Source organism: Symphalangus syndactylus, chromosome Y, assembly GCF_028878055.3.
Source record: "Symphalangus syndactylus isolate Jambi chromosome Y, NHGRI_mSymSyn1-v2.1_pri, whole genome shotgun sequence".
Classification (NCBI taxonomy): Eukaryota; Metazoa; Chordata; class Mammalia; order Primates; family Hylobatidae; genus Symphalangus; species Symphalangus syndactylus.
In genome coordinates, this window is record NC_072448.2 from 10,032,647 (window position 1) to 10,057,906 (window position 25,260).

General features: G+C 39.8%; 1 protein-coding gene across 9 annotated transcripts in view; it reads left to right on the plus strand.

The window, feature by feature from the left end:
* Positions 1 to 25,260, plus strand: part of USP9Y (ubiquitin specific peptidase 9 Y-linked) — a 215,213-nt gene that overhangs the window by 77,353 nt on the left and 112,600 nt on the right. For all 9 annotated transcript variants that reach the window (XR_010119796.1, XM_063635449.1, XM_063635447.1 and 6 more), the window contains one exon: positions 20,948 to 21,154. Coding sequence is in view for 8 of the 9 variants with exons in the window: in XM_063635449.1 (XP_063491519.1) it covers positions 20,948 to 21,154 (207 nt within the window). In the remaining variant the exon portion in view is untranslated. The remainder of the gene's footprint in view (positions 1 to 20,947; positions 21,155 to 25,260) is intronic.

Sequence of the window (25,260 nt, forward strand, 5' to 3'; positions counted from 1 at the left end):
CTAAGAAGATTGTAGATTCATGTACCATGTTAAGAAGTAATGCAGAAAATCCCATATATTCTTTACCCTGTTACTCCTACTGTTAACATCTTTAAAAATCACTGCAGCCAAGATTTTGATCACTACCAAGATTTTGACATTGTTTCCATCAAGATAGTGAACATCTTTGTCACCACAAGGATTCCTCATGGTGCCCTTTTATTGCAACACCCACTTGCCTTCTGCCCCAACTTCCTTCTAAACCCCTGGCAACTAACCAGACCGCCAGTTGGCTCAATTTCTAAAGGTCTTTTGCTTTTGGTTTTACTTTAAACATGTACTAACTGGAATTGAACACAATGTAGCCTTTTAAGGTTATTTTTTTTTTTTCATTCTATTTGTTTGCAGGCTCACTAGAATGATGTATATATATCTATCAGGTTGAGTATCCCTTATCTGAAATGCTTAGTACCAGAAGTATTTTGGATTTTTTTTTTTTTTGGAGCATTTGCCTCATACTGACTATTTGAGCATCTCTACATTAAAAATCTAAAATCCAGAATGTTTTTGTTGTTGTTTTTTGAGATGGAGTCTCGCTCTGTTGCCCAGGCTGGAGGGCAGTGGCGCAATCTCGGCTCACTGCAAGCTCTGCCTCCCAAGTTCACACCATTCATCTGCCTCAGCCTCCCGAGTAGCTGAATAGCTGGGACTACAGGTGCCTATTACCAAGCCCGGCTAACTTTTTTTTTTTTCAGTAGAGACAGGATTTCACTGCGTTAGCCAGGATGGTCTTATCTCCTGACCTTGTGATTCGCCTGCCTCAGCTTCCCAAAGTGCTGGGATTACAGGCATGAGCCACCCTGCCTGGCCCAGACTGTTTTAAGGAGCATGTCTTTTGAGCATCATGTCACCATGCAGAAAGTTTCAGATTTTGGAGCATTTGGATTTCAGATCTTCACATTAGGCATACTGTATTGATGAGTAGCACTCATGGTGTGAACTACTCACCATGAATGGACATCTGTATTATATCCAGGTTGGGGCTATGATAAACTGCTGTGAACCTTAGTGGGCAGGGTTTTTGGCTGTTTGTTTTTGTTTTTAATTTGTGTTTTAATGTAATGCTTATTTCTCTAGGTGAGATGAAATGTGGAAATGTTGCAGTCTCCCTAATGCACCTTAATGTAGCAATTTCTCATTGTCTGTATCAGTACCCCAGGTTCTTTGTCCTGTGTCCAAGAAAATTAAGGAACGTGGACACAAAGGTGGGATTGGAGTGAAAATTTAATAAGTGAAAGAAAAAAGCTCTCTTCAGCAGAGAGGAATCTGAGTGGATTGCTGGGTTATAGCTGATTTTAACAGCTGTTATAAGAAGGTCTTCTCATCTCTGTAGCAGTTTGAATAACTTCTATTATCAGTAAAGCTGTCTGAGCAAGTCCCCTTATCTTAAGCAGTTGTGGGTATGTCTCTAGGCAAGCACAAAGTGCCACTTCTCTTCTTGGTATAACTGAGGGTTTGTTTTAGATAAACCCTTACCTCCCTGTGTAAGTTCTCACCATTTGCATGCCTGAAAAACTTTTTCCTGGGAGCTGGCTAATTATACAAAGTTGTTTATCTATGTGCAGGTGCAGCCTGAGTTTTTCTAAACTGATTTTTCCTTTGCTTCTCCCTCATTCCCTGCTTCAGGAGTGGAAACCCTAACTGCTGTTAGGAAGATTGGGCACTGATCTTTCTGGTTAATTGCTGCTGGAGAGAGGCATTGTGTGGGGAACAGAAGCTAGGATTCCTCCAGGAGATGGTTTAAGGGACTCAGATGAAAGGAGTGTTTATGCCTGGTTCCATTTGCATTACCATTTGGAGCTTGATAGCCACTAAGTGAAATGAAACAATTTGAGTTACTAGTGAACATGTGTTAAAATGAGACAAGAAGTGGGGAAAGACAGCATTAAAATCCTGAGGCTGTTGACATGCCCTGATAACTGGTGGCTGTAACTATGCCTGTTAAGATTTTGGGTGCATGGGGCTTGGCATTGTTGAGCTTCCTTGGTCTTACTTTCCCAAAACGGAAATCTCTGGGTTATAGGTTACTTGGCAGCGTTTGTAGAATAATCGCCCTGAACTAGAACATTGTCCAGATTTTTACATTACATATCCCTTTCTGTTTCCTCTGAGCTGCAGCCAGAGATGGCTGGTTAGTTTACAGGAATAAGCAATGTTAGTTTAAAATGTAGGCAAGAACATAAAAACTACTAATGAAACTAGAAGTCAATGACAGATATGTGATAAGTTTGGAACATAATTTCCCTCTTTCCAGTCCTCATTTCTGTTAAAAACAAATTCCAATCCTCATTTCTGTTAAAAACAAATAAGACTGAGTTGTTTGCAAAATAGACTTTAGTTTTAAAGTTGGTCTGAGATTTGCATAAAGTGCAGGAAGAATAATTATTTTTACACAGGCCTTTTAGATAGGCTTTGATGGAACTTTCTTCCACAAGGAATCTCAGATGGGACTTTGAAGCTGAGCCCAGCCATGGGTTTGTACCCTCAGATACCTGTGTGTTAGGTAAACTTCTCTTTTCATGAGGTTCCCAGTGCATGGTGTTCAGGGCTGTGAGAAAGTGAAATTCGATGCTCATTGCAAGTTAGGAAGCTTGTATGGAAGCTGTGTAGACAAGGTATGAGGCCACTTTTCCCAAAGGGCTTTTAGTGGTTCTGCAAGTCAAGACTGACTCCTTCAGTGGAAACACACCCTCCAGTCAAAGCCTTAGTAAAAACAACCATTTTTTCCAATTGTGTACAAAATAAAATGGATTCTTACTGCACTGATGCAAAGAACCATATTATCATAAGTCAAGAATATTTACAACCAGTTTCTGAATTTTAAAGGAACCAGGCAGAAAGAAACAAACATGATCTAAACCTTGTTCACAAGAGTATACCTTACTCAGTTGTTGAAGTCTGTAGCTAGCTCAAGTTTCCTTGACTCTGAAAAACAAAATAAGGATCAGCACTGTTGCAAGCATAAACCAAAAAGATTGCTTTAGTTTTCTATTAGTTCAGTCCATTCTGTTAACTCTTGCTCTGCTTGATATTTGTAAACATTTCAGCTTTTCATAAGTCCTGTACATTTTTGTGTTATGAGAAACCTGCATTTGAGAGCACCTGTTAAAGTTCCATAGCTGATTATAAACTATTTTTTTGAAGAAGATTCAAGCAAAACAACAATTGTCTGTAAAGACAAAGTGTCCAAGGTGGTTACAGTCAAGAACATGATTGACAAATGTGATTATTTCCATGACTTAAAATAGCCCAACATAACAACCTTAATTGCGATTAACAGCACATATTCCAGGACTAGAATCTTGGATATCCCATACGGTTATCCCATCAGCCTTTATTATTACATGGAAATCCTGTTGAAGAGAGAAAGTTAAAATTTCACCCTTGCATTAGTTTACTATTAATTTATTTAGCTTCAATTTTTAATGAAACTTTATAGGCACTCCTATTCAATTTTAACCAGTTTGACCATAAGGTGAAATTTTTGCAAACCTGTCATAACCCTTTACAAGTTTTGCTAAAGAGCAGATTGGGATCTTAAGAAAACCTTGTTGTGCTTTTATTTAAATGTTTAATTTACAGAAAAAAAAACATAAATACCCTTTTTAATTTAGTTAATATGTTCATACACAGAGTTTCCTTTGTAAGATTAATTTTTGCAATCTTTTTCAGTTTGCTTAAACCTTCCAGTTTATCTAATTTAAGACAGTCCTTTATTCTTAGGCACAATGTACATTTCCTTGCCTTCTTATAATCTTTTACTAAAAACTTATTTTACTGTTTTTACATACCTTGCATGTAGATCTGTTTCCAGTAGTTTCAATTAGATGTCAAAATGGTAACTCTAGGAATTCTTTTTTTTTTCTTTTTTTTTTTTTTTGAGAAGGCTGGAGTACAGTGGCCTGATCTTGGCTCACTGCAAGCTCCGTCTCCCAGGTTCATGCTATTCTTCTGCCTCAGCCTCCCGAGTAGCTGGGACTACAGGCTCCCACCACCACGCCCAGCTAAGTTTTTGTATTTTTAGTAGAGACACGGTTTCACCATGTTAGCCAGGATGGTCTTGATCTCCTGACCTCGTGATCCGCCTGCCTCAGCCTACCAAAGTGCTGGGAATACAGCCGTGAGCCACCATGCCTGGCCCAGAATGTTTTTATTTTTAAAGATGAAAGTCACGTGAACTGAAAGGTACCACAGCTTTTGCTTTTTCCTTAAAAGTATTTGATTTAAGTGCTTATTTACTTAGGCCAGTTAATTAGAGCTCTTTTTATAGACATCACATACATATCACATACATGACTACACAGACAGAAGAAGATCCAACAGCTTAGAGTGGAGCCCTTTTAAGAGCAGGGCTAGGAATACAGTTTCCTGTGCTTAGTAAACAAGCGTAGCTGGAAGACAAAGACAGATTAGAAGGACTTACCAACTCTAATTACAGGGGTTGCAGGAGGAAAACGGAAATTTTTCCCCAAATGGGATCTGTTTTCTCAAGGAGTCCCAGGCCACCAGAAGTCATTCTAGGGTCTTTCATGCATGCACCAAGAGTGGCAAGACAGAGTGAAAAAAGTTGACTGACAAAGAACCTTTTGCAGAAAAACAAGATATCTGAAGAGAAAAACATCAGGGCCTTTAAATACACCCATAACTTAGAGATCCACTTTCAATTAAGTTGGGTGCTCTTTAAGAAAATTCTTTTTTATTAATTAAAACTTTACAGAGAATATAAATAGTGAATCTTACTTCTTTTACCAGTTTGCTTCCCTTCCTGTTCACAGTCATATTCAGGTTCCCAGTTTTCTCTGGGAGAAAATGGCTGGACTTAGGCAAGGGCAGGTTTTCAACTGGACAGGAGATCCCTTTAGCAGCAAAGCTTGATATTTGAGGAGGCAATTTGTCTGTTAGCCAGAGCCTTTCCTTAGAGGACGGCAGTTCTGCTATGTTGTGTGGGGTGGTAACTGTTAAATTAGGCTGGGCATGGTGGCTTACACGTGTTATTCCAGCACTTTGGGAGGCTGAGACGGGCAGATCACCTGAGGTTAGAAGTTCAAGACCACCCTGGCCAATATAGTGAAACCTCATCTCTACTAAAAATACAAAAAATGAGCCGGGCATGGTGGAACATGTGTGTAATCCCAGCTACTTGAGAAGCTGAGACATGAGAATGGCTTCAACCCTGCAGGCCGAGGTTGCAGTAAGCCATACTGCGGCACTCCAGTCTGGGCAACAGAGCCAGACCATGTGTCAAAAAAAAAAAAAAAGAAAAAAAGAAAGAAAAAAAAAGTTACTCCCCATGGTTAACCCATTGACCTCTAGCACTAGCAAGGCCACAGTGTAACTGCTACAGGTAGGCTGACCATCCTTTTGCCACCAAGTTAAGTTCCTTGCTTAAGTAACCCACTGGCTGTTGAGCCAGACCTCAAGCCTTAGTTAAAAATTCTAGGGCTATTCTTTCTTTCCTGATACATGGAGACTGGATACTTTCCTTGTGGGAAGACTGAGGGCTGATGTTTTAAGTAAGGCTTATTTTAGCTGGTTAAAGGCTTTTTGAGCCTCAGGGTCCCAAGTTGTGGGGGTGAGTTTTAACTGTCTGAGTTTCTCTTATGAATGTAAAGGGAGAGCCATTTCCCTGTACTCAGGTATTCACAGTCTACAAAATCTGGTAATACCTATGAATCCCCTTAACCAGTAAAGGAAATAGACTCAATCCTTTCCTCACCTAGTTCTCTGGTCCTTTCTGTTAAGACTAGACCTAGTGACTTTACTGAAGTCTGACAGAGCTGAGTGTTAGATTTTGAGACCCTGTATCTCCTCTAAGCTAAGAGATTGAGGATAGCCTCAGTGCCTTCCTGAGACTTCCTTAATTGGGGCACAGAGGAGAAGGGTCATTTATACACTGCAAAGTTTTTACTTGAGGGTGGGAAAAACCAGATTTTTCAACAGAGTGTTTCATTAATTTCCTTCCCGTATTAGGAGCTGCCTGAGTAATAAAACAGAAGATAAGGAGGCGTGTTTCACTAAAGCTTCTCTCATCCTTTCCAAAAATGTTGAAGGATTTTCATCTAGTTTTTGATCTATCTTGGAAACCTTAGAGCAGTTAATAGGTTTGGCTCTAATCCCCTGCAAGTCCTTCAGCATAAACATTTGTAAAAGTTTCCATCTCCATTTTCTGATGTTATCATCATAGTCCCATTTAAAGTCCTTTAAGGTCACTGCTACTTTTCTCATGGCATTCCCTTCCCTGGAACATCCTTTGTGGAGAATTTAAATACTTGGCCTACATCCTGGAAGGCCTTTATATGTGAGTGAAATTGGGGCTTTCCCAGAGTGAACTTTAGGGTCTGAGGGTTAAAGGAAGTCCAGTCTGCATTCAAGGGGATTACAGGCTTGAGGATGGGGTATTATATATCTAGAAAAGAGACAAAAGAAGAGGCATCCCTCAGTCTCTTCAGTGACCCAGAGTGGAGAGGAAGACAGTGAGAACAGCCCCCCGACCCACCGCCAACTGTTTTCCCTCTTTGGTTACTGTGTCACAGCACCATGTTGAATGTGCCACCCCCAAACCGTGGTACCAGAGGAGCAAAGCAGTGGGGTTAGTCATGCTTACCCATGTGGCCATAGTGCTCTGCTGGTGATAACCCTTTGACCTCCTAGACTTGTGTGGTCTGTGTGACTCCTTGATGGATGGGTCTCATCAGATACTACCTAACAGATGCATTTGGTGCATTTGAGCAAGGCCCCTTAATGGAGGGAGTGGTGTTTATTCTTTTTTCTTTTTTTGAGATGGAGTCTCGCTCAGCCACCCAGGCTGGAGTGCAATGGCGCAATCTTGGCTCACTGCAACCACCGTCTCCCAGGTTCAAGCAATTCTCCCATCTCAGCCTCCCAAGTAGCTCGGATTACAGGCATCTGCCATCATGCCCGGCTAATTTTAGTATTTTAGTAGAGATGGTGTTTCACTATGTTGGCCAGGCTGGTCTTGAACTTCTGACGTCAGGTGATCCACCTGCTTTGGCCTTCTAAAGTGCTAGGGCCTGAGCCACTGCACCCAGCCTGGAGGGAGTATTTTAATATTATCTCTGGCTTCCTTTACTATGGCCGTCGTGAAGTATTGAAACCCCAGAGAATGGGACTGATTAACTTTTTTTTTTTGAGACGGAGTTTTGCTCTTTTCTCCCAGGCTGAAGTGCAATGGCACAATCTCGGCTCACTTCAACCTCTGCCTCTTGGGTTCAAGCAATTCTTCTGCCTCAGCCTCCTGAGAAGCTGGGATTACAGGCATGGGGAATGGAGCCTAGTCCGTAAAAGAGAGATGAATGAGGGAGAGGAATTGGGGAACTAGAGGTTTTGGACAAGGGGACAACAAGGCTCCCCATAGAGAAAAAAAAATATCCCATCCCCCTAGGTGGACCTGCTGTTGTGGGAATTAGGAGACTGGAGAGATTGGTAGGTGGAACAGGAGGATTTTATAGAGTGCACTCAGACCCAGTGGATTAAAATCCAAAGACTGGGCCCAGAACAAGGACAGGGCTTGGCTTATAAATACACACTTTTGAAAGTGGGTTGGCTAGTTTGCAACAAGCTGACAGTGACACGAAGCATAGTGGCGTGAAAGCTAGTGTACAGAGGCAGAACAAAGGTAGTTAATTAAATTGTGACAGGTTTGTAACGCAAGCTTATGTATGACTCTTGCTGTGCATCCCAGATGGCTATTTTCTAGGTTTGCTCAAGAGCCTTGTACAAGCTTACGTTCTAACCTCCGCTATGGCGCCTAGATGGCTGCAATCCAGGCCTGCTCAGGCGTGTCTCATGACCTTCACTGTGCTGCTCAGATAAAAAAAAAAAAAAAACCAGAATACTTGAAGTTACTGGTTACAGAACACAGAAATCTATAACCTCATAAAACTTGCAGAGCAAGGTACAATCACATGGAGTGTGGTGGGGTTCGAGGGGGAAGTTTATTTATACTAAATGAGAGGAAAATTTATTTTTCTTACCCTTATATTGAGGGAGTGCTGGGAGGGAATACAGAGCACATTCCTTTGGGCTCTGGCTTCTTAGATAATGTTATCAAGACTTTGCCTGAGTCTGGGCTTTGCCTGTTACTGCCTTCAGGATGAGTCAGCCTAATACGAAATCTTGATTTTCTCCTTTTTCATTTGTTTCTTTAACTTCCCACGTCACTGCAGGATTTGAAAAGTTTGGTAAATGCTCTGATTCCATTTTGTCAGCAGAAGTTAGAAAGGTTTGGGATTTAATAGACTGTTGCCATAGTATGTCTCCCAGAAGAAGGAAATTAACTTGTCTCATAAAAGAACTATTTAAATTCATGAGACAGTGCTGGGCTTTTACGTGGAGGGAAAAAACAACCAAAACGGAGAGGGAAACAATCCAAATCAAGAGGGAAGAGGATACTCACTTGAGGTGAAATCCCCCTTATACGGTATCATGAATGTCTGTCACTGGGGACAAAAAGCCTTAACTGGGTGAAAGTTTCCACTGAAATCATGAAGTCCTCCTGTCTCAAGGAAATCCTAGACAGAGCAATTCTCGAAGTTATTCCTGATTACTAAGGCACTAGCTGACTTCACCAAATAAGATTACATGCCCAGATTGTGAAAACACCCACAACGTTGTATACAAAGAAGAGACAGACATGGTAGCCATGAAGAGAAAGAAGGAAATGAAACAGAAAAAAATGAAATCCTTTGCTGACATCCTGACAGCCCTCCAAGTCCGGACGGGATTTGGACCAAGGGCCTTTCAGATACCACTGTGCTGTAGCCCCAGCCAGACGCCTTCAGTTATTCTGGGACCTCCTGCCTTCCATAAAAGGAAACTGGATTGGAATAGACACAAAGCCTCAGAAATGGGTTAAAGGTCTGCTCTTACCCTTTTGATGAATTCCCTTCCTCCCAGCAACACACCAAAATATGCTGCAGTCTCACCAAGGCACCTTAATATAGCAGTTTCTCATTGTCTGAACTAGTACCTCAGGTTCTTTGTCCTATGTCCAAGAAAATTAAGGAATGCAGACACAAAGGTGGGGTTGGAGTAAAATTTCAATAAGTGAAAGAAAAAAGCTCTCTGCAACAGAGAGGGGAGTCTGAGTAGATTGCCTCATTATAGCTGAATTGAAAAGCTTTCTTAAAAGAAACTCCTCTCATCTCTGTAGCAGTTTGAGTGAGTTACCAGTTTCTGTCTGTGCAACTCCACTTATCTTATGCAGCTGCCGGTATGTTTCCAGACAAGCACAAAGTGCTGTTTCTCCTTTTTTTTTTTTTTTTTTGAGACAGAGTCTCGCTGTCACCCAGGCTGGAGTGCAGTGGCGCGATCTCGGCTCACTGCACGCTCCGCCCCCCGGGGTTCACGCCATTCTCCTGCCTCAGCCTCCCGAGTAGCTGGGACTACAGGCGCCCACCACCTCGCCCGGCTAAATTTTTGTATTTTTAGTAGAGACGGGGTTTCACTGTGTTAGCCAGGATGGTCTTGATCTCCTGACCTCCTGATCTGCCTGCCTCGGCCTCCCAACATGCTGGGATTACAGGCGTGAGCCACCGCGCCTGGCCTCTCTTCTTTGTATAGCCGTTTGTTTTAGATAAGCCTCCCTCCTACCTGCGCAAGTTTCCACTATGTATTTGCTTGAAAAGGGGAGGAAACTTTTCAAGTAGGAATTCACTAATTATACAAAGTTGCTAATCTATGTGCAGGTGCAAACTGAGTTTTTCCCAAATGAATGTTCTTTTCCTTCTTTCTCACTAAATTGAATGTTAATTCATATTTTTTAACAGCAGTTTTACAAAAATGTAATTCAAAAACTCTAAAATCTACACTTTTGAAGTGTACAATTCAGTATGTTGTGCTCTATTCCCATAATTTTGCAACCATCACTACTATCTAATTTCAGAGCATTTTATTAACTAAAAATAAAACTCCATGGGCCGGGCCGGTGGTTCATACCTGTAATCCAAGGCGGGTGGATCACGAGGTCAGGAGATCGAGATCATCCTGTTTGACAGTGAAATCCATCTCTACTAAAAATGCAAAAAAAGTAGCCAGGCGTGGTGGCACACGCCTGTAGTCTCAGCTACTAGGAAGGCTGAGGCAAGAGAATTGCTTGAACCTGGGAGGCAGAGGTTGCAGTGAGCTGAGATGGCACCACTGCACTCCAGCCTGGCAGAGTGAGGCTCTGTCTCAAAACAAACACACAAACAGAGGTGACAGTGTGCTGGCAGCCCTTGCACCGTGGCTCACTCTCGGCGCGTCCTTGGCCTCAGAGCCCATTCTGGTTGCACTTGAGGAGGCCTTCAGCCTGCTGCTGCAACATGGGAGCCTTTTCCTGGGATGGCCAAGGCCGGAGCCACTCCCTCAGCTTGCAGGGAGGTGTGGAGGGAGAGGCGTGGGTGGGAACTGGGTCTGCATGCGGTGCTTGTGGGCCAGCGCGAGTTCTGGGTGGGCATGGGCTCAGCGGGCCCCACGCTCGGAGGAGCCAGCCCCAGGCAGTGAGGGGCTTAGCACCTGGGCCAGCAGCTGCTGTGCCCGATTTCTCGCCAGGCCTTAGCTACCTCCCCACAGGGCAGGGCTCGGGACCTGCAGCCAGCCACGCCTGAGTCTCCCCACCCTGCTGTGGGCTACTGCGTGGCCTGAGCCTCCCTTACGAGCACCACCCCCTGCTCCACGGCGCCCGGTCCCATCGACTGCCCAAGGACTGAGGAGTGCGGGCGCTGGCACTAAGACTGGCAGACAGCTCCACCTGCAGCTCTGGGGCAAGATCCACTGGGTGAAGCCAGCTGGGCTCCTGAGTCTAGTGGGGCCTTGGAGAACCTTTGTGTCTAGCTAAGGGATTGTGAGTGCACCAATCAGTACTCTGTGTGTACTCTGTGTCTAGCTCAAGGTTTGTGAACACACCAATCAGCAACCTGTGTCTAGCTCAGGGTTTGTGGATGCACCAATTGGCACTCTGTGTGTAGCTAGCTAATCTGGTGGGGACTTGGAGTACCTTTATGTCTAGCTAAGGGATTGTAAATACACCAATCAGCACTCTGTATCTAGCTCAGGGTTTGTAAATACACCAGTCAACACTGTATCTAGCTAATCTAGTGGGGACGTGCAGAACTTTTGTGTCTAGCTCAGGGATTGTAAACGCACCAGTCAGCACCCTGTCCAAACAGACCAATCAGCTCTCAGTAGAATGGACCAATCAGCATGATGTGGGTGGGGCCAGATAAGGGAATAAAAGCTGGCTGCCTGAGCCAGCAGTGGCAAGCCGCTGTCATCCACTTCCAAGGTGTGGTAGCTTTGTTCTTTCACTCTTTGTAATAAATCTTGCTGCTGCTCACTCTTTGGGTCCACACTGCCTGTATGAGCTGTAACACTCACCACGAAGGTCTGCAGCTTCACTCCTGAAGCCAGCGAGACCACGAACCCACCGGGAGGAACGAACAACTCCAGACGTGCCACCTTAAGAGCTGTAACGCTCACTGCAAAGGTCTGCAGCTTCACTCTTGAGCCAGCGAGAACACGAACCCACCAGAAGGAAGAAACTCCAAACTCATCCGAACATCAGAAGGAACAAACTCGGGACACGCTGCCTTTAAGAACTGTGACACTCACCACGAGGGTCCATGGCTTCATTCTTGAAGTCAGTGAGACCAATAACCCACCAATTCCGGACACAACAACAACAAAAAAAACTCCATTCCTATTAGCAGTCACTTATTGTATCCTATGGCCGGTCCTGGCCCTAACTAAACTTTGTTTCTATGGATTTTCCTTTTCCAGACATTTTATACAAATATGAGTCTGGTTTTGACTGGCTGCTTTCACTAAATATAATAAAGTTTCATCTATGTTATGTTTCAGACCTCTTAGCATTTTATTGATAATTACATTCTATTTTATGGATATCAGTTTTATCTTTTCATCACTAAACTCTCATTTGAGTTGTTTCTTCTTCTGGCCATTGTGAATAATAATGACTGCTCTGAAAATTCAGGTACAAGTTTTTGTTTGGACATAACGTTTTTTGTATTATTGAAAAATATTCCATGATACGCATGATATTTTATTCATTCTGTTGATGAACATTTAGGTATTTCCCACTCTTAAGCTATTATGAGTAATATTGTTATGAATATTGATGTACAGATTTCTATGTGGACGTTATGTCCTCAGTTCTCTTAGGGATATACGTACCTAGCTGTGGAATTGTTGGGTCATGTGATAACTGTGTAACATTTTGAGGACTTGACAAAGATTTTCCACAATGGCTGCACCATGTTATATTCCCAGCGGTGTATGAGACTGTAGTTTCTTCACTGATCTTTCTTATTGTATCTATTCTCCTGGGGTTAAATTCATAACTCATTTTGAGTTTGATTTTCATTTGCTGAATGGTTAATGATGTTGAGCAGCTTCTTGTGCCTATTGGCCATTTATATATCTTCCTTGAAGAAATCTGTTACACACTTTTTTTTATTTGTGAGTTACAACAGTCTTTTATATATTATGGATATAAGTCCCTTATCAGACATGATTTGCACATTTCTTCTATTTCTTGGTACATTGTCTTTTCACTTTTTTGTGTTCTTTTTGCCAAGACCAGCTCGGTTGGGGAGACGCTAACCCAGCAGCGCTAGGGGAATTAAAGACACACAAACAGAAATATAGAGGTGTGAAGTGGGAAATCTGGGGTCACACAGCCTTCAGAGCTGAGAGCCCTGAACAGAGATATACCCACATATTTATTAACAGCAAACCAGTCATTAGCATTGTTTCTATAGATACTAAATTAACTAAAAGTATCCCTTATGGGAAACGACAGATGGGCAAAATTAAAGGGATAGGTTGGGCTAGTTAACGCATCAGGAACACGCCCTTAAGACACAGATGGCTCATGCTATTGTTTGTGGCTTAAGAATGCCCTTAAGCGGTTTCCCACCCTGGGCGAGCCAGGTGTTCCTTGCCCTCATTCCCGTAAACCCACAACCTTCCAGCTTGGGCATTAGGGCCATTATGAACATGTTATGGTGCTGCAGAGACTTTGTTTATGCCCAGTCTTGGGGCCAGTTTATGGCCTGATTTTGGGGGGCTTGCTCCCACACTTTAAAGACAAAAATTACTTTTTCTCCACAAATTAATTAATTTTTAATTTAAAAATTGTGTTCACTTTCACAGAATAAGTTACAATATTTCTGTCACTTGTTTTTTGCTTTCATATGTAAGAAATTGTTGCCTAATCCAAGATCTCAAATGATTTTCTCCTGTGTTTTGATATAACTAAATACCATAATTATTTAGTAAGGTCTGTTTTCTATTTTGAGTTAATTTTTTTTGTGTGTATAGTATGCTGATAAGAGTTTCCGATTTACTTTTTTCATGTGAGTATTCAGTTGTCCAAGGAGCATTTGTTAAAAGATTGTTTCAGGAATATCATTTAGCATCTTTGTCGAAAATAAGTCAATCATAGATGGAAGTGTTTACAAGCTTTATGTTCTGCTTCATTGTTTGACTATATCTGTCATGAAACCAGAATTGCATTGCATTGATTTGCAGCTTTATAGAATATTTACAAATTATGAAATGACAGTTCTTCAATTGTGTTATCTTTTAAGATTGTTTTGGCTATTCTAGGTCCCTTGAACTTCCATATTGGTTTTAGCATTAGCTTGTTGATTTTTGCAAAGATGTTGCTGGAATTTTGATAAACCTTATTCAGTTTGTATTGTATTACCATCTTAACAGTATTAGTCTTCCAATCAAGGAACATACAATGTCTTTCCATTTATTTAGGAATGTCTTTCCATTTATTTGGGTCTACTTTATTTTTGTTCAGCAATTTTTTTTTTTTTTAGTTTTCAGTTCAACTTTGCTAAAGTGATACCAAAATAATTTTTTGTTTTTGTTGTGAATATAAATGGAAGTTTTCCTAATTTCATTTTGGATTTTTTAACATCCAATGTAAAGAAATATGTATCTTGTATGTAGGAATACAGTTGATATTTATTTATTGATCTTGCATCCTGAAACCCTGTTACATTTCTTTCTTGTAATAGTTTTTGATTCTTAAATTTTTCTATGTATGGGATCATATTGTTTGCAATACAGTTAGTTTTACGTGTTCTTTTCCGATTATATAACTTCTTCTGGCCTGATTTCCCTAACAAGAACTTCTAGTACAGTGTTAAAAGTAGTGGTGAGAACAGTCATTTTTGTCTTGTTTCTGATTGTAGTTGGCAAGCTTTCTGTTTTTCAGCATAAAACACAATGTGAAAAGGAGGGCTTTTGTAGATGCCTTTTATTGGGTTTAGGAAGTTCTCTTCAAATCCTAGTTTATTGAGTATTTTTATCATGAAAGGATACTGGATTTTATTAACTGTCTTGGTATATGGAGATGTTACATGTTTTTGTGTCCTATATTACATTAGTTGATTTTTGTACGTTCAGCGAGGTTTATACTTCTGAAATAAATTATACTTGTCTTGGTGTATAATCTTTTTTTATATATGTTGCTTCTTAAACTGCAATAAATGATACTTGTTATGAGCTATAATCATTTTATTTGTTGCTGGATTTTGTTACTATTTTGTTTAGGACATTTTTAGATTTTTAAGAAACTGCCAAACTGTTTTCCAGAATGACTAACCTTATTCATTTCTACCTGTAGTTTATGAATATGAATAATCCAGTTTCTCCACATTCTTTCCACATTTTGGTATTGACACTATTTTTTTTTTTTTTTTTTTTTTTTTGAGACAGGCGTCTCACTTTGCCACCCAAGCTGGAGTGCAGTGGCACGATCTCGGCTCATTGCAAGCTCCGCCTCCCAGGCTAATGCCATTCTCCTGCCTCAGCCTCCCAAGTAGCTGGGACTACAGGTGCCTGCAACCATGCCTGGCTAATTGTTTTATATTTTTTTTAGTAGTGATGGGGTTTCACCATGTTAGCCAGATGGACTTGATCTCCTGACCTTGTGATCTGCCCGCCTCAGCCTCCAAAGTGCTGGGATTAAAGGCGTGAACCACCGTGCCCACCCCAGCGACACTATTTTTTAAACTTGTTTTATTCTGACAGGTGTGCAGTGAAATCTCATTAATGGTTTTAATTTACATTTGCCTAATGACTAATGATGTTGAAGATCTTTCATATATTTTCTATGTTGAGTTTTTTGTTCATTTGCTAATTTAAGTTTGTTATTACTGAGTTCTTTGTATAATCTAGATGATAGTCATTTATTAGAAACACAGCAAATATTTTCTGCCAGTCTATAGCATATCTTTTTATCCTCTTTAACAGGTGTTTTACCAGTTGAGTTTGTAATTCTGATGAGGTCTCATTTATTCTTAGAGATCATGCTTTTTTATGTCAAATTCTGAGCACTTATTGCCTACCCATAAATCCTATTTATTCTTATATTTTTTCTCTAAAAGTTTTACTTATGTCATTCAGGTCTGATTGAGCTGAGTGATGCTTTCTTGCATTCTTTAGATGTGAGACTTAGATTGAAACTTCTTTTTCTTCTCCCAGGTATTCCAGAACCATTTTGTGAAAGGCTGTCTTTCATTTTTAATTTATTAAAATGTACCTTTTTCATAAATCAGTTGGTCACATTTGTGTGGGTTTATTCATACATTTTTTGTTTTCTTCATTGATCTTTGTTCCTCTGCCTCAGAATTGTGATTACTGCAAGTACATACTGTACTATTAAAATCAGGTAGACAGACTCATTCCACTTTATCTTTTTTTTCAAATTATTTAGTTGTTTTTATACTTTTGCTTCCCATAAAAATTTTAGATAATCTGATCTTCATTTTAGATATCTGCTTCCCAGTAATACGAAGTACACTAATTTAAATAGTAGTACATAAATTCTGTATATTGATTTGGGGAGAATTTTTGCATGGATTTTTGAGCCCCAGAATACTGTATACCTCTTCATTGATTTAGACCTTTGAATTATTTATTCAGTGCTGGGTAGTTTTACACATACAAACCTTATGCATGTTTGGCTAAATTTACAGTTAAATGTTTATGTGTCTGGTTTTACTTTGAGTAATTGTAAATGTTTTTGATGCTGTGTTTATACATTTATTATTACTCCTGTATCGGTTTGATTTTTATATGTATATTCCATGTCCTGTGATCGTGTTAAAGTCCATGAGGCTTTTTTTATCTCTTTGAGGATCCTTGCAATTTTCTTTTTTATAGAAAATCATACTACCTGCACGTAAGAAGAATTTTGCATCTTCCTTCTCCTTGTGTGTGCCTGTTACTTCTTTTTCTTGCCTCATTGTGGTGGTTAGAATTGCCGGTATAAAGCTCAATAGAAGTGGCTAGAGGGAGCAATTTAGTCTTGCTTTGATCTCATGGTAAGAAAAGTATCAGTGTTTCATTATGAAGAATAACGTTAGCCAGGAGCAGTGGCTCACACCTGTAATCCCAATGCTTTGTGAGGTCAAGGCAGGAGGATTGCCTCAGCCCAAGAGTTGGAAGCTACAGTGAACCAAGATCTCACCCTTTCTGTTTTAGAACAGAAAAGCAAGTACGGGGGAATAATGTTACCTCCCTATTTTTTGTAGATGCCATTAATTGGTTTAAGAAAGTTGCATTCCATTTTTGTTCTGAGAGTCTTTGTCATGAATGGATGTTTTGCCAAGTGTTTTTTTCTGTATCTGTTGCTGTGATAGTAAGTTTTTTTTTTTTTTTTTTTTTTTAAGACATGGTCTCACTCTGTCACCCAGGTAGAGGGCAGTGGCGTGATCGTAGTTCACTGCAGCTTTGACTTCCCGGACCCAAGCTATCCTCCTCCCTCAGCATCCTGAGTAGCTAGGACTAAGGGCACACCCTACCACACAAAGCTAACTTTTTTTCTGATTTTTATTTTTATAGAGGTGGGGTTTCGCTGTCAGGCCCAGGCTTGTCCTCCCAAACCTTCGCCTCCTGTCACTGGAATTACAGGTGTGAACAGCCATGTACAGACCAATTTTTCTTTTCTACCCTTTTAATGTGGTGGATTACAGTGATTGTTTTTTGATTATTTAGTTAGGCCTACATCCCTGGAATAAACCATACTTAATCATATATTATTATTATTGTGTATTGTTGACTTTCCTTTTCTAATAATTGTTAAGGAATTTTGCATTTATATTTATGAGGGATGCAGTCTGTAGTTTTGTTTATAATGTTCAGGTTTTGCAGTCAGAACATTACTTACTTTATAAAATATTGGGAAGTATTTCTTTTTTTCCTCACTGAAACGATCTGGTCTGGTGATTATTTTGGGGAGTTTTAACATTACAAATTTAGTTTTTCCTTAATAATTATTGTTCTTTTAAAATTGTTTATATTGATTGAGTTCCTGTAATTTGTTTTTAAGAGATGTCATTTATTTTGTCTAAGTTGGCAAATTATATATTGTTTCTAGTGTTCCTTACTGTTTTTTGATGTCAGCACAGTCTGCAGTCATAGCTGTTTTATAACGGATGTTAGTAATTTTAGTATTATCTTTAACAAGATTTTGTTTTACTCACTGCACTAGAAATTATAGATCCTTTTGAAAAGACAAGTCTTTGTTTAATTAATTTAACAAATTGTTTCTTTTAAATTTTATGGATTTTTATTAATTCTTTAGTGTGTCCTTTATTCTGCTTTCTTCAAGCCTATTTTGCTCTTTTTTTGTAGTTTCCTGAAGTAGGATTTAAGATGATTCACTTCAGTATTTCCTCTTATCTGTGTGTTTTGTGTTAGGAGCTTCCATCTTCCACTATGTTTAAATGTTGCATATTTTATCCAAATTTTGCTTTTTTTCCCACATACATGTTATATGCAAACAGGCTTATGTATATGTATAAATATATATGCTGATATATATATATACACACATACATAACAATATAATATACATATTATAAATATATAGATATACATGTTGCATGTATGTGTGTGAGTGTGTGTGTATGTGTATGTATTCCTTCCAGACAGGGCCTCACTCTCTTCGCCCAGGCTGGAGTTTAGTGGTACAATCACACTTAACTGAAGTCTCAGCCTCCCAGGTTCAAGCAATCCTCCCACCTCAGGCTTCCTGAGTAGCTGAGACTATAGGTATGAATCACTATGTCCAGCTAATTTTTTAATTTTTTATAGAGAAAAGTCTCACTGTGTTTTTTAGGCTAGGACTCAAACTTGCTTGGCCTTAAACTATTGGGCTCAAATGATACTCCTTCCTTGGCCTCTCAGAGTGGTGGATTACAGTCATGAGCCACCATGCTTAGCTTCAATTATATTAATTTCTGTGAAGATGACTCTTTGAGAACATAGAACTAGGACTTGAACAATAATCAATAGGTTTTCATGTCATCAGAATGTAATTGATTTATAGTTTGATTCCTGTGTAATTGTATGATTTTCATTCTTAAATTTCCTGAGGTTTGTTTTGTCACTGAAGAGATAGTATTTTCTTTTGTAGGAACTTTGAAAATAAGGTTTATCCTGCTGTTGTGTGGAGTGTTCTATAAATGTCAGTTAAATCCTGTTGATTGATACTTTTGTTGATATATTTGCAAATTTTCTGTGTAGTTCTGTCATTTGTTTAGAGAGGGGTGTTGATGTCTCTCCAATTATGATTTTGTCTCTTTTGCCTTTGATTAGCTTAGTTTTTGCTTCACATATTTTGCAGTATACACATTTTGGTGCATATATGTTTAGAACTGCTGTGTCCTGTCTTGATGGAGTGATCCTTTTTCATTCTTTAGTGACCAATGACATTTTTTTCTTGGGCTGAAATTTATTTTAATTTCATATTAAAATAGCTATTTCTACTTTCCTTTAATGTTTGCCTGTTATATCTTTTTGCATTCTTTTGCTTTCAACCTGCCTGTTTTTGTTTTTTTTTTTTTTGAGACGGAGTTTTGCTCTTGTTGCCTATGCTGGAGTGTAATGGAAGCAGTCTCCGCTGACCGCAACCTCCGCCTCCTGGGTTCAAGCAATTTTCCTGCCTCAGCCTCCCAAGCAGCGGGGATTACAGGTGCCTGCCACCATGCCCAGCTAATTTTTTTTTTATTTTTGGTAGAGACAAGGGTTTCTGTATTGGTCAGGCTAGTCTCTAACTCCCAACCTCAGGTGATCCGCCCGCCTTGGCCACCCAAAGTGCTGGGATTACATCCGTGAGCCACCGCGCCCGGCCTCAACTTGCGTATTTTCTTATACTTAATAATACAAAAATCCCTATTACCCCTTGCTATCATATTTTATGTTCTGCTTATTCTTTTCTGTTTTTCATTTCTCTATTTTTATTTTCCTGCCTTCTGGAGGGTTATTTGAACATTTTTAAAATTTCTGTAGTACATTACTATACTTGTTTATGTAACTTTAAAATCTTTGATAATTCTAACATCTGTTGTCTTTGTGTTGGCACCAGTCAATTCTTTTTTCATTTATTTTGATGTCTTCCTGATTCTTGATATGTGAAGTCATACTCAGTTGAAACCCAGAGATATTGATATGTTATTAAACTCAAGGAATATTGAAACTTCTATTTTCCTTGATTTTTGTCTGGCAACACTTAGGCAAGGGAAGGGAGTGATACCCTTGGTTGTTACCACTTGGAAGTAGAACTGCAAGTTCCCTATACTGTCTTCTTTGTCACTCGAAGGAGGTGTTCCTTATTACTGCTATGTGGGGAGGAATTTCTGACCCCCTGTGTGGTCCACACTTCTAACTTCTACCATGGTGGCAGTGACCTTTTTTCCAATGGGCAGTGATGAAAGTTCTGATTCTGTTTTAGGCACTACCCCAGCAGAATCAGGCAGGTGCTGGCTCTTTGTTACTGTCAAGTGGAGATAGAAATCACAGCTCACTACTTGGCCTTCTTTATCTTCCATAGAAACCCCAGCTCACTAGTTGGTCTTCTTTATCTTCCCACATATTTTGGCATGCTTGGTTACAGCCTTAAGAACTTTAGGGTTTTCACTCAACTTTTTGTGGTGTGCATGGGGAGTGAGTCGTAGTTCTTTCTATAGTTTTTGCTTGGAGTAGGACATTTATTTTCTAAGTTTTCAATTTGCATGTTTCCTGATCCATAGGATATAGGGGTGGCTGTGGGGAGGGAGGGTGCTTTTCTTACCTGCACCTACTAATGTTTGCAGGTTGCTAGATCTTTTAGCTTCAAATCTGGAATATATGAAATAAAAGAAAATTCTGGGAATTCACTACCTTCTTGTTCCTTATATTTAGAAGTCTCTGTGAGGTCTACATTCTTCTCTTTACTTTTCAGGGACCATTTCCTTCTCTATTCTTTTCAGAGTCCAAAGTCTGTGTTATGTATAATGTCCAGGAGTTTGGGTTGTATTTAATGGGAAGAATAATGAAATATATGTTTTACCTTCACAAATCAAAATGATCTTAATTCTTTTCAGTGAGCATTTTATCTGCTTTATGTAGACAATATTTGTTCATCATTTCTTTGTAAGCTGGAGGTTTTTGTTGTTTGGATTTTTGGTCTGTAACATAATTTCTTATAAACATTTTTTCACCTCATGTTTGCTTTTTGTTGTAAAACGTTTAATGCAGATTACTTAATCATCTGCTCTCTTTATGTATTATAGCATGTTTGAATCAGGTATCCTTTGTTATTTTTTAATTACCTAATTTTCAAGTAAAAAGTAACAAAGTTTATATTGGAAATAGAGGCTTTTTTTCCTGGAGTTGCAATTACTTTGTCTCGCCAGTACTATTTTGTTTCCTCTACTGACACCTTTGTTCAGATATGCTCTTGGTGTGTGTGTGTGTGTGTGTGTGTGCACGTGTGTGTGTATGTGATGAATGTAGTTTATTCAAAGACTTAAAGCAGTGGTTACTTAATGTAAACAAACATAATAAATTATGTGGTATTTATATCATTTAAATACTTTTTTAGGCAAGCTGGACAAATGCAAGTAAAAAGCAACGTGAAAAGCTCCTTGAGTTGATACGTCGTCTTGCAGAAGATGATAAAGATGGTGTGATGGCACACAAAGTGTTGAACCTTCTTTGGAACCTGGCTCATAGTGATGATGTGCCTGTAGACATCATGGACCTTGCTCTCAGTGCCCACATAAAAATACTAGATTATAGTTGTTCCCAGGTATGGGAGGGTTTCTTTGTTCAGTTTTCTGACTTTCCTTCACAAGTGGGATAACTTCGTTACAAGATGATTCCAGTTTCTTCTATCATTTTATTTATTTATTTATTTTATTTTATTTTATTTTTTTTGAGAAAGAGGCTTGCTTTGTGGCCCAGGCTGGAGTGCAGTGGCGCAATCTCGGCTCACTACAAGCTCCGCCTCCCAGGTTCATGCCATTCTCCTGCCTCAGCCTCCTGAGTAGCTGGGACTACAGGTGCCTGCCACCATGCCCGGCTAATTTTTTTATTTTTAGTAGAGACGGGGTTTCACTGTGTTACCCAGGATTGTATCAACCTCCTGACTTCATGATCCACCCACCTTGGCCCCCCAAAGTGCTGGGATTACAGGCGTCAGCCACCGCACCCGGCCTGTCATTTTTTTATTTCTAAAGTAATCTTAAGGAATTGGCATACTATTGTCCTGTAAGCCTGGCTCCCCATTCTCCACCCTTGGGTTTTCCAGCCAGATTTTATATATCATTCACTAAGCATTTTTGCCTCACTGAGACAAAGATATTAATAGGTAGAACATCTTATTATAGTCATGCTGTAGCTAAATATGTAGTGCTAATACAGATCCTAAAGATTTAAAGGCAGAAGTGACTTTAGAGGTTTAAGGGTAATTACGTTTTATTTGCTGGTAAGAGGTTAGGAAGATTAACAGAACGTATTGGCTTCCCTATCAGCAAATCACAACGGCTTCCTAATGTTTAACCGATGTGCCTTATGCTACTAATTTTAAGTATTGATATTTTGCTAGTTTTGCCTAAAATTTTGAACCTCTTGATGGATTTTTATCAGCAGTTTTTTGCTACCCTTATAATAGGTCAGTTCAGTAATTTAATTATGATGATATTCCTTTTTAAAAAATAAAAAATGAACAGGCAGGAGTGTTTCTGTTTCTAGAGGGGGCAAGCATTCTGCTTTCACTTGGACTCAAGCTTAATCTAATTAAGCAGAGTTGGCTGGGCACAATGTTTCACTCCTGTAATCCCAGCACTTTGGGAGGCCAAGGAGGGCAGAATCGCTTGAGTTTACAAGTTCAGTCCATCCTGGGCAACATGGGGAAACCCCACCTCTATAAAACCTAAGAAATTAGTTGGGCATGGTGGTGCACACCTGAAGTCCCAGCTACTAGGGAGTCTGAGGCAGGAGAGTCACTGGAGCCTGGGAGGCTGAGGCTGCAGTGAGCCATGAGCGTGTCACCTATTTCAGCTTGGGTAACAGAGTAAGACCCTGTCTCAAAACAAATAGAAAATATTTTTTAAAATTATTCAGTAAGGTCAAGATGATGCTCTTAGGTTTTGAAAGCCATGTAACTGTGAAGCATAAAAGCATTTGCTTCATCAGTTGCCATCATCAAAAAAGGACTAATATAAACTCATGTCTAATTAGGTAAATCAAAGGGAGAACATTCATAAAACTGGGATACTTCAGAAATGAAGATGTCATTCACAGTCTGTGGACTAGTCCCAGCTTTTCATATAAAACTGATTTAATTGTGAAGAAAGTATAAATTGAAATTTATTACAGCTACTGCCTCATACAAATAAAGACACAATACTTTTTCCAATCCCAGTAGTCAATAATGCATTGGACTTGCAGTAATGCAGTTACAGCTTTAGATGCATGGAAATAAAAAGCATCAGTTGGGTTAGTATGATCAGATGACAGTGTTATACTGTGGTTGATTCTGACTGTTCATAAGTGCTTATTCAGCAGGTAAAATGGTTATGAGGATCTTGAGTTGAGATGCTATCTTGTTAAATAGAAAAGTGTTACAGAGAATTAAAGTAATATACTTGTTATAAGTGCTCATCTAGCATTTATTATTCATTTTATTGCTTGGCACACTGTTTTCTACATTACTATATTAATACTTGATTTCCCTAAATTTAGTGTAAGGATTTTGTCTTTTTTAACTTTAGTTTTTGTTTGCTGTTGTTACTGAAAACTAGTAAGTCTGTGATTCCTCTTGCTCTCCTACCTAAAGTACTTTTGATTTAATATACATGTATGGGCCTTGCTCAGTGCTGCACACCTGTAATCCCCACACTTGGGGAGACCAAGATGGGTAGATCATTTGAGGTCAGGAGTTTAAGACCGGCCTGGCCCACATGGCAAAACCCTGTCTCTAGTAAAAATACAAAAAATTAGCCAGGCACAGTGGCTCACGCCTGTAATCCTAGCATTTTGGGAGGCCGAGGCGGGTGGATTGCCTGAGGTGAAGCATTCGAGACCAGCCTGGCCAAGATGAAACCCCATCTCTACTAAAAATACAAAAAATTAGCTGGGTGTGGTGGCGGGCGCCTGTAATCCCAGTACTTGGGAGGCTGAGTCAGGAGAATCGCTTGAACCCGGGAGGCAGAGGTTGCAGTGAGTCAAGATTGCACCATTGCACACCAGCCTTAGCAACAAGAGTGAAACTCCATCTAAAAAGAAAAAGAAAAAAAAAAACAGCCAGGCATGGTGGGGTGCACCTGTAGTCCTAGCTACTTGGGAGGCTGAGGCAGGAGAATCGCTTGAACCCAGGAGGTGGAGGTCTCAGTGAGCCGAGGTCGCACCACTGCACTCTAGCCTGGGTGACAGAGTGACACTCCATCTCAAAAAAATAAATAAATAAAATAATATAATATACATGTACGAGTAGTTTTAAATCCTTAAAAATAGGCACATTTATTAATGGAAATTTTTCCTAGGAAATGATCTGAAAACAGCACAATATGTACAAAGACACTCTATTGTTTAGACAATGAAACCCCTTACATAAACTGAATATTCTTATAATGTGTACAGCCGTTAAAATGCCTTAGTAGTTTGGAAGGGTGTCCACAGTATTTAATTAAAGACACTTAAAGCATGTGTCCAGTTTTTGTTAAAAAAAGACATGAATGTGCTTACAAACATATCCCTTAAATGAAGTATTAAGGAAGTAAAAAGATTTACCTTTTCTTTTACGAATGTGCATAGAAATAGAATTCTTCCAGCTAAAAATCTATTAGATATTTAAACCAGAATTTTGATTATTAGTCACTGCAGTGTAAAAGATCAAAGCAACCATGGAGGAATATTTGAAAAATCTTACTCTTTTTTTTTTTGTTTGTTTTGAGACGGAGTCTCGCTCTTTCACCCAGGCTGGAGCGCAGTGGCGCGATCTCGGCTCACTGCAAGCTCCGCCTCCCGGGTTCACGCCATTCTCCTGCCTCAGCCTCTCCCGGTAGCTGGGACTACAGGCGCCCGCCACCACGCCCGGCTAATTTTTTGTATTTTTAGTAGAGACGGGGTTTCACCGTGTTAGCCAGGATGGTCTCTATTTCCTGACCTCGTGATCTGCCCGCCTCGGCCTCCCAAAGTGCTGGGATTACAGGCATGAGCCACCGCGTCCAGCCAAAAAATCTTACTCTTAAAATATTCTTGGCCGGGCGTGGTGGCTCACGCAGGTGGTCCCAGCACTTTGGGAGGCCAACAGGGGTGGATCATGAGGTCAGGAGATTGAGACCATCCTGGCCAACATAATGAAACCTCGCTTCTACTACAAATAAAAAAATTAGCAGGCATGGTGGCATGCGCCTGTAGTCTCAGCTGCTCAGGAGGCTGAGGAGGAGGATCTCTTGAACCCAGGAGTCAGAAGTTGCAATGAGCTGAGATCTGAGATCATGCCACTACATTCTTGTCTCGCGACAGAGCCAGACTTCGTCTCAAAAAAAAAAAAATTGTTAATTATTTTTTCACTGAACGCATTGTCTTTTTTCTGTAGCTTTCTTTGTATGTATACTGATTTGTCTTATTTTGATTTCTTTAATCTCAAGAATTACTATACTGTTATTTTCTTGATGAAATAAAAATTTTCCACTTTCTTTGCTCTGATTAGAACCAAACTCAGTATATATGGTAATAACTGCGATTGCATGCTTTGCCAAATTTTATGACAAAACTTCACAAAACTCAATGAAATGCAATACTCACCATTCAGACAAATGTTTTAAAATCATACTTCCTGTTAATGTGCTGGTACTTGGGAATTGTGTCTTGGTACAGATATTTCTGAATCATAGAACATTAAATTTA